Genomic DNA, 10,180 nt, shown 5'->3' with positions numbered 1-10,180 from the left:
TAAACAAATAAATAAATAATTGGACATTTAACTAGTTACTTTTTTTGGTTAAGCTTCTGTGTGAGTGAGAGTGTGTGTGTGTGTGTGTGTGTGTGTGTGTATGTGTGGTGTGTGACTGTGTGTGTGTGTGTGAGTGTGTGTGTGAGTGTGTATGTGTACTGTATGTGAGTGTGTGTATGTGTGGTGTGTGTGTGTGTGTGTGTGTGTGTGAGTGTGTATGTGTACTGTATGTGAGTGTGTGTATGTGTGGTGTGTGTGTGGTGTGTGTGTGTGTGTGTGTGTGTGTGTGTGTGTGTGTGTGTGTGTGTGTGTGTGTGTGTGTGTGTGCGTGTTATTTTATTCTTGCTCTTTCTTTGTAACTGGAGTAGTTCAGCCTGACCCATGAAACTCCAAAGGTTCCACTTCTCTTTCGTTCTTTCATTTCTTTCTTTTTCTTTTTTTCTTTGAGCTGGTTTTACAGATTAAAACCAAAGAAGTGATGTTAATGGTTTTAGATGAGCTGAACTGCAACTACTGTCACCACGTGAAACCGAAAGAGTGCAAGACCTAAACCTCAGTTATTTAGTTAGACCTTCAGTCTGGTCAGCTGCTTACTCCTAATCAGTCCTACATTTTATTACAGCAGGTTATTTTACAGATACTTTCACACTCTGTAACAAAATGGCTGGTGTCTTGATTATACTTATAAATGTGATCTTTTCTGTATCAGCTTCCATATGCACGGGTAAGAGGATTTCACTTCATTTGTTTTGTCTACATTTGTCTGTATTGTTGTGATCATGTGTTATGTTTTATAGGTCGTGTTATGATTGATATGATGATGATGATCACTACAACTACTACTGTTACTACAAACAACAACAACAATAATAATTATTATTATTATTATTATTATTATATATGATTCTACAGCAATGAAAGTTAATTATTATTATTATTATTATTATTATTATTTTACAGCAATGAAAGGTAATAATAATAATAATAATAATAATAATAAGTAGTAGTAGTTGTAGTAAAAGTAATAATAGTAAAATCAGTAGTAAAAGAAATATCACTACTAGGAATTATTAAGCTGGTCTAATTATTAAGATCATATCAGGACACCTTCCATAAAGGGATGTGCCACCTCCTCCATCCAGCACAGTGGATTCCTTAAAAGGAGGCCATTCATATCCTAAACTGAAATAAATATCGCTGCATTCTGTCTTTTGGCCATGCCAAAAAAAGTTTGTGTGCATTTATGACCAGATGCCTCTGAGATGTCCTTGTATTTAAACAATGATTTTGTGTACAAGATCAAATAAGGTTGAAGCATCTTACCTCGAACCATAGAAAGTTGTGTCCTAGGTGTCACTGTGAAGAACCTCAGAAGCACCAGTCATTCAAATCGTCCCAGTAAGATGTGTTGGTTCTTTATGACATTGTGGCCTGTAATGTGCAGGTAATTCTCACTGCATTTGATGGTTAGGGTTAAATTGGCCTCCTTGTCATTTGAAACTACAATTGATCCTGGAAGAAATTGGCCAGAAGGCTCCAGGAGAAGATCGCTGTAAGAGTGGTATTTATTACACACACTGCATCATATATCCCTCTAGGAATGTTTTTCCTAAAGACTATGTTTATTTATTTATTTATTTACAGTTTACCATATACACTGCATAGGACAAATCCTAGAATTGTCATCAAGTCCATTGTAGTTCTGATTTGTTATTGTGTTTTGCACTTCCTGGTCACTCTAGCATCAAGTCCATAGTGCGTAAAACAAATTCACAAGCATACAAATGAAAGTGTATTAAACTTTAATTCAAACCGCCAATCAACGTTTTAACTCGGTTGCCATGTTGCATCAAAGCTCACGATAGCTTTTTGGTAGATAATCAGGGAGATTCGTTAAAGATTAATAATTAACATTCGGCTTGTTTTAGGACTAATTTGATCGACGCTTCATTACATCCTCATAAACAATGATAAGAAATCACATAAACATTATGGGATGTAAATTTTCGTTAAGAATTTTCCGAACTTGCAAAATAAAGTCTCAAAGACTCAAACAATCGAAAGAAGAATAAAAACAAAAATCAGAAATCAAAGGCTTAAAAGGTTAAAAGGTACAGCCAGCTAATACAGCATTGACAGAATGGCACAAGACTGGAAACACAACAAAAGGCACGTGAATGGAAACCAAAGGTCACATGTAGGGAAATCCAAACAAACCATGAACAGTGTGCTACACACTGGGGCAAACATCACATGCTGCAAGAGGGAAATTAATGCCAAAGCAAATTGGACAATAAGGCATAGAGATCATTTTCACTGCCTCTGGCCATTATTCAGAGTTCAGGTTATACTGCTCGATGGTTTGCATGTCCACACCTCTGTACTGAATATTTAATATTTATTATATGCACACACACACACACACACACACACACACACACACACACACACACACACACACACACACACACACACACACTAATTACATTGACATATAACACCAAACATGGATTAACAGTATAACAGCATGAACAACAGCACTACTTAAGAAGAATAAGACTATAACAATCAGCGTTAACACGTTCATTTAACTTCTGTCACAGAGAAACAGTTGGAAACGACCGGTGTTGAAGGTCAGGCTACAATTCTCTTCTGTGAATCAGACCTGGACAATGAAAGCTCAACATTTACTTGGACTAAAGATAACCATACTTTAGAACCAAGCTCACGGATTACAATGCAAGGCCAGATATTGTGGCTTTTAAACACTACCTCATCTGACGGCGGCCTTTACGTATGTCGAAGGTAAGAGACAGTACAGTATTCGATTCACTGTGTATGGTCATTCAGACTTAATACTGATCATTCAGAACACTGAAAAGACATGATTCAATATTATAAATGTGACTTTCACCATGTAGGTGTTCATTTAACATGCTTTTTATAAACTTACCACAAAATGCATGACTTTTCTTTTTTTAATTCTTCTACAATTTCTTGCTCAAATGACTTAGTTTATTTAGAAATACATCATCTTAGAGAAGGAAAGATGTTGATATGTTAATTTGGTATTTGAATTTATTTCAGCATGGTGCATGTCAATACTGTTAAGACAATGTTTGCTAAGAGAAGTACAAACATAAAAGTGAATATTTGTGTTAATAGGATTGGATTATTTACTAGGTCAACTATTCAGAGTATGTAGACAAATAAAAGTTGGTGTGCGTTGTATGATAAATATACAGACGGAATAACTGCTAGGTACACTCTGTTCCGAAATTACTGGCACCCATGGTATAGGGGGTTTGTTAAAATAAATCAATTAAAAATGTTTCTTAAATTGGATTTATTTTAAGATTAGATTTATTTGATTTTTCAGTGTAAAAAAACAAACAACAAAAAACACCAAGACGGTTTTCAATAGCAGGTTTTTTTTTGTCCATTTATAAAAATAGAAATTTCCAAAACTTTTACTTTCTTAAGATTATAACTTTAGATAGATTATTTGTTTATGTTATAGTAGACGCAACAGTTGTTGCAATGAATTTTTAAAAACCAACAACCAGCCCAAACGAGTTGTGAACAGATGTAAACAATTTTACAAGCATAGAAATTAAAATCGGTTGCCAAGTTGCATCGTCGATAACTTAGATCGTAATGGCAAAGATTTATTAATTAACATTCAACTTGACAAATTGCATTGATGGTTCATTACGTCCTCAATATCAAGAAATCGCATAAACATTATAGAAGTTAACTGCAGTTTTTTCCACAAATTTTTCCCAAAATTAAATTGTTCTTAAACTGTTTAATTAATTTCATAAATAGTGCTAAATCAGACTTAATACCATTTGTAACAGCGTAACATGTAAGTAGAAACATTCAGCTTTACACTGTGGGATAACTGAATGATTTTTAAATGAATTAATGCATGTGGAAGTTGTGTGTTCTGTGTTCAACAGCACCAACTCAACTTTCAGTATGGAAACTGGAGTGTTCCTGTCTGTTGAAGCCGGACCTTGTCCGAGTCTCTATGACATAGACGTGACACAAGAGAAAAACAATGTCAGCCTTTCCTGTTCTGAAGAACGCATTCCAGTTCTGGGCCAGAGATTGGAAGTGCAGTGGTGGAAGGTCAGGCATGATAACAATTATGACTATGTGACTACGAAGAGTTGGATTTAGGTCGTGTAGGTTAGTCTGAAATGTTATGGTAAAGCTGGGCACCTGGATGTATGGGAATAGTATCCCTGAAATGCATAGCTTTCACATCACGATGTTGTATTGATTGCATGAAAAGAATAAATAGTATCTCACACACAATGTGGGATAAGAAATATTTACTATTCTCCAATAATATGCTGTGAAGTTTTATAGTTTTTTTTACAGTGTTAAGTGTGTCGATTGTATGAGAGTGTTATCTATGAATGTTCTAAGGTACAGGATAGTGTCTAGCTACTGTACATGGACAGCCTAAAGATACAAGAGATGGACAGGTTTGCTGCAATGTTGTAGGACTAAAATGACTATAATAGCTTTATGATAGCCAACTTGAACAAATTAGACATCCTGTTAAAACTAGAAGGAATTTTCAGAGTTATTAAAGCAAACGATTTCATAATTATACTATACAGTCCCTACTGAGTTCCTCTTTTTAATTTCCTCTCCAGGTTTCAGCTTAATATCGTCTCAGGGAGTTCTTCTGAATTTATCATCCTGAATTTGTGTATTTCTTTAAGCCGCTTTGTGATAATGTTTATCGTTCAAAGCACTATATAGATAAAATTTAATTGGACTGAATATATGATTAAATAAATAGTTTATAGGTACAAATTTACAGTATTCAGTAGCGACCCATCACGTAGATAGTTAATATTATAAGTATTAACTTTAAGGCTATTTTTGAATATATATATATATATATATATATATATATATATATATATATATATATATATATATATATATATATATATATATATATATATATATATATATATATGTATGTATATATGATATAACCTTAAGGCTATTATTTTAAGATATATTGTATTATCAATAGAACAACAATAAAGCAAGCTTGCTGCAATAAACACTGACTTACTCAAAGTACGTTTTCAATAATAAATTCAATTACTTAGAATACAGAACTCGTTACAAATTAGATGATATAAATCTCAGCTGTTGAACTAAGACATCATTTTTTGAGACGTTATGTCTATAAAATCGTAATACAAGCATACCCGAGACTTCTGTAGCATTTTAATAAGCACAATATTGATTTTGTTGAATTTCTTACTGTTTAATGCTCAATATAGTACACTCTTGTAATGAAAGGTTTCATCTCACTATTTTTAGGGGCATCTTTACTTTACAGCTTTTCTTTACAAGTATGTAAGACTTATATGATATCTACAGTACACGTGATACACAAGTGCAAATGGGAGAATTATATGTGATTGGGAGGACAATACATTCCTCTTCAAACACATGTCCTTCTGTCGCACCCCTCACCCTATTTTATTGTCCTCTTCTTCCTCATATAATACAAGTCCAGCTGCCTAAATGTGCCATATGTCACCTTCCATCTCTCAGCAAATTGAAAGCCTGAATGAGACTGTTGTCCTACATGGACATCTTTATCATATTAACAGAAATCCTGAAAACAGAAGCAGATAACAGATAACATGAATGTGTAGACACATACAATATGTCAAAAGAAAAAGACACAGATTTCCTTAAAATGCCTTTTTCGCAGGACTGCAAGTCTACAGGCTTACGAGGCAGTGAGTTAAATCTTTTTAACGTATCCATGAGCAGCAAAGGCAACTACACTTGTCTGGTCATATTTAGACATGAAGACAAAAACTACACAGCATCACTTACTTATCAGCTCCTAGTGAAAAAGAAAGGTGAGTAGCACGTCTAGACGAACAACTGAATATAATAATAATAAAGAATTCATTCATTCGTTATTTTCTTTTTGTTGTCATGCATCATCAAACCTCATCATTCAATGTGTTATCGTGTAATTCATTACATGCGGCGCTGCTTCAGGGTTATACGGCATTGAATGTCATCCTGTCTGAAATCTGAAATCACAACTGCAGATTTTTAAGCAGACGTGGGAATGTAATAAAAACTGTTAGACGATAGTGATATTGCATCATACTATAAATTCCCTGAATATTTATTTTGTTCTATGTTCTGCACGTTCCCCAGAGACTGTGAAGGAGCCTCGAGTAATCCAACCTCGTAACAAAACTCTATATGTCAAGCCAGGCAAGTCAATGTTCATAGGACAAACGTGTATCTAATTTATTTAATAAATAACACTTTGTTCATAAATATTTGCTGTATTTTGCATATTTACAGGTGTGGAGATCAAATTGGAGTGCAATGTGTTCATTGGTATTGGAGAGGAATCCCAGCAAGAAACGTCTGTATACTGGATAATAAATAACTCTTACATTGATATATACCCCGATCTTCAGCAGAACCTGACCATGTAAGCAAAATCCAGACAAAGACAACATGACTTTGTATAATAATGTTCTAGAAAGAGCTCGAGATGTGTGAAGTCACGCATTATGACCCTAAAGTTGATTTGGTTTCCAATATGAGCACTGAAGAAGCTGGGATTTCTGACTTTCACAATAGCAATTCACCAGTTATTAATATATATATATTTTTAAAACAAAGAGTGCAATTTCACCTTGTGGTTTACCAGCAAAACAAGTTAGTTTCTGCCCTGAACAGTTGTTCCATCAGTAGCTTCTCTTGTTCCACTCTCTTGACCTTAATGTTAATGAAACAGAAAATGTAGATTGCTACATGACCAACAAAAAGAAGTGATGACACGTGAGATTCATCCAAAAATGCTAAATAAGCGTCTTTTCACAGAAAACACTACATCATCATCTACTTTGTTTATGAAACAGAAACATATAAATCTTGTGGCCAGAAATATTGTGTTATCTACACCTACTCATTTTGACCAATTAGAACGTCAGGCAATGGTATAAAATGTATTAATAATGATGGATGGATGGATGGATGGATGGATGGATGGATGGATGGATGGATGGATGGATGGATGGATGGATGGATGGATGGATGGATGGATAGATGGATGGATGGATGGATGGATGGATGGATGGATGGATAAATGAAGCTTCTATTTTGATCATTATCCTTATAGTATACAAGATATTTGTGCATATTGTGCACTGGTTTTAGTTTTGAGAAATATATTCATGGAAATATTTCAGGGTAAGTTTATATGTATCTGCTTTTCTGTACACAGAGAGATGAGAGAGGATTCTTGGCTATATGGTCGGTTAACATTGCTCATTCCAGAAATTTTGCCCGAATTCTTCGGCATACCTTTTCACTGTGTCATATTAAATCCCGTCGGAAGCGACCGAGGCCAGGTGTGGCTCAGCCAAGGTAAGAATTTTATCATGAGAATAAATTATTATTTAAAACAATACATGTATTTTACCATTACGTAATTATCTAACTATAACTCTGTCATGGTGTTCCTCTAATATTAGCCTGTATGAGACATTATCGTGTATATCATTTTGTGCTTTCTGTCTGTAGATGATTATACCAAATACGCATGGCTGGTTACTGTCGTGCTCCTCGTATTAGCAGCTGTTTTAAGTGCCGTCCTGCTGACCTTCTTTAAAATAGACTTAATTCTAGCTTACCGTCATCTTTGTGGCAAAAACAAAAGTAAGTAAATTTTATTTCTATTGACCAACATGTTCACAGCGGTCCTATACAGTGATGAATGTCTTAAATGATCTGGTATAAAATTGTATATTCATGTTGACAAATGTTTTCTGGAGCAATAACAGTTTGATTAGATTCACTTTAATCGATTTGCTCATTTTGTACCACAGCCATTCAAGAAGGGAATCGATACAACGCATGTGTGTTGTATCTCCCTGGTCCTGGTTCCTCTATAGCAGAGGACTTTGCATTGAGGATCTTACCATCCATGTTAGAGCAACAGCATAACCTCAGACTGTTCATACAAGGCCGTGACACAGACACAGGAGGTAGATGTCTTTCTGTTTCTAGAATGTGTATAGGCACAATTTTGTATAATTATTAAAATAAAAATTTTGCATATTCTCTCTCTCTCTCTCTCTCTCTCTCTCTCTCTCTCTCTTGTCAATCACAGTAGCATCATTAACTTACTGTGGATTTCTGTAAGCTCATTTGTGTGAAAGAGGGAGAAAGACTTTTGCTCTGAGTTTTCACGCCGTCCTATGAAGCAACATGAGCAGCAGTTTGACGCAATTGTACCTAGAAATGTACACTAGATCTTATCAAATGTCATGTGATTTACACTTCTAACATGACAAGCTCGGTTTTGCTTCCTTTTTTCTGTTTTTGTTCCATGCTAGGCTGAAATAAATGAGGGGGAAAATGAGGACAGAGCTCATTTAGGTTACACAATTCTCTCTTCAGTCCCATTCTGTTGTGTTATGAGAGTATTTAATCTGTTTAATTATCAGTGCCAGATTATATGGTGACTTCGTCATGCAAATCACTGTACAAGTCGATATTACAGAATTTCAACATTTGAAAAATCAGAGCTGCTTTTATGGAAATTTTGATGCTGTAATTATAATGTATAAATTAGATACAACCAAATTTTAAAATATTTTTGTTTAAAAACATTACAAATTATTCTGCAAATGATTTATATGTCGTTTTGGCTACAGGGAATATTGCCAGCATGACTGAGGCGCTGAGCTGGAGCCAGGCGGTGATGCTCATCCTTCCAGGCAAAATTGGAGATGATACTTTGATTCCACTAAGTAAAGACCAAAACAAGCTTGAAGAACTCTCAGTCTTTTTTTCTGACATTACTCACTCCGGTGTCCCGCTCCTTCTGGTGGAGTGTGAGGAGAATGCAGATTATTCATTGCTGCCAGAGTCTATACAGTCCAGCATTAAAAAGGACAGAGTGCTGAAGTGGAAGTCAGCAGTGCAACCCAATGGTCCTTTCTGGAAGCAGCTCAGATATCACATGACCTGAGAAACTGTCTCTGTATAAGATCATTCAATAATAATGGAAGAAAAAAGAAATTTTATGCCATGTTTATATACTCTACCTTTACTTAAACTATGCATTACCTTTTCAATTGTTTTTGCTTTTCATCTCATTAACATTTGCATTGCTACTGTAGTATTATACACTTTAATCTTTACACAGATACTCTATCATGATACAGGTATCATACTATACAGTCATCGCTACTGATCAGAGTCTAGACACTGAGCAAAAGAAAGTTTAATGTAGCCCAAGAACTTAAGAAATTGTAAACCTAGGATTGCAAACGGGAAGCTTTAGTTTTGCTTCCTATTTTTTATTTTCTGTCCGGTTTTCCAGGCTACACTGAATAAGAACTGACGTCAGTGCTCTGTTGCGTTACATTAAACACATCGATTATTTCAACAGAACGGATCTCTAATGTTTGGTCCATTCTTTTAAAAAAGGCTAGTCCATCACAGGCGGACATACAGACGAAGCTGAACACTGATGAGAGATTTTGGTTTAGGGTTACTAAATGTTTACACCAGAGATCCCCCTATCACTGAGTGGTGCATCTTAATCGACTCTGTAGTTCCCTAGTTCGTGAACCAGTATATCGTGTTCACAAGTTTCAGACATTGCTATGGCCCTTACTACTAAACTAGGGAGTTGATAGAGACACACTAGGGATCTCACTCATTCAGGATTAAAGAGTCACTTGTGTCAAAATCAAATATTGATTTGTTCAGAATAAAATATGATTTGGAAAATATGTGTAAAATAAAAAACAATCTATGAATGTAAAAACTTCATTTGCTGCCATGGTTGTGTTGTAGGATTCTCAATTCTCTCTTGAGCTCAGATTTCTGTTTGTAGTTTTCTGTTCATGTTCCCTCTAGGGTCTCCGGTTTTTATAAAAAAGCCAAAAGAGATACTGATAGGTATATTGGCTCTGCTACATTGACCCTAGTTGTGAATGAGTGTGTGAATGTGTGAATGTCTGTGAATGTGTGTGTGTGTGTGTGTGTGTGTGTGTGTGTGTGTGTGTGTGTGTGTGTGTGTGTGTGTGTGTGTGTGCATGGTGCCCCACAATGAACTGGGGTACATACAGTTCGTTCCCACCTT

The 10,180-nt window shown here is 35.3% G+C and overlaps 1 protein-coding gene across 1 annotated transcript; it reads left to right on the top strand.

Moving 5' to 3' along the window:
* The first annotated feature begins 355 nt into the window (after window positions 1-355).
* Window positions 356-9,858, top strand: LOC113648674 (interleukin-1 receptor type 1-like). The gene is made up of 10 exons (XM_027155970.2): window positions 356-724; window positions 2,604-2,805; window positions 3,963-4,134; window positions 5,759-5,912; window positions 6,223-6,282; window positions 6,376-6,508; window positions 7,307-7,449; window positions 7,606-7,740; window positions 7,911-8,069; window positions 8,742-9,858. The coding sequence occupies exons 1-10, from the start codon at window positions 661-663 to the stop codon at window positions 9,056-9,058; spliced, it is 1,539 nt and encodes a 512-aa protein (XP_027011771.2). The 5' UTR covers window positions 356-660; the 3' UTR covers window positions 9,059-9,858.
* Window positions 9,859-10,180: the final 322 nt, after the last annotated feature.

This window comes from Tachysurus fulvidraco, chromosome 18, assembly GCF_022655615.1.
Source record: "Tachysurus fulvidraco isolate hzauxx_2018 chromosome 18, HZAU_PFXX_2.0, whole genome shotgun sequence".
Lineage (NCBI taxonomy): Eukaryota > Metazoa > Chordata > Actinopteri > Siluriformes > Bagridae > Tachysurus > Tachysurus fulvidraco.
Note: the sequence above shows the minus strand (reverse complement) of the source record. Positions and strands in the feature narration are given on the sequence as shown.

What these genes read in the sequence shown, in the direction of transcription:
- LOC113648674 (XM_027155970.2), top strand. Translation starts at nt 661, where the DNA reads ATGGCTGGTGTCTTGATTATACTTATAAATGTGATCTTTTCTGTATCA. An exon ending in GGCCTTTACGTATGTCGAAG is followed by an intron (nt 2,806 to 3,962) that starts GTAAGAGACAGT and finishes TGTGTTCAACAG; the next exon opens with CACCAACTCAACTTTCAGTA. An exon ending in CTTCAGCAGAACCTGACCAT is followed by an intron (nt 6,509 to 7,306) that starts GTAAGCAAAATC and finishes TTCTGTACACAG; the next exon opens with AGAGATGAGAGAGGATTCTT.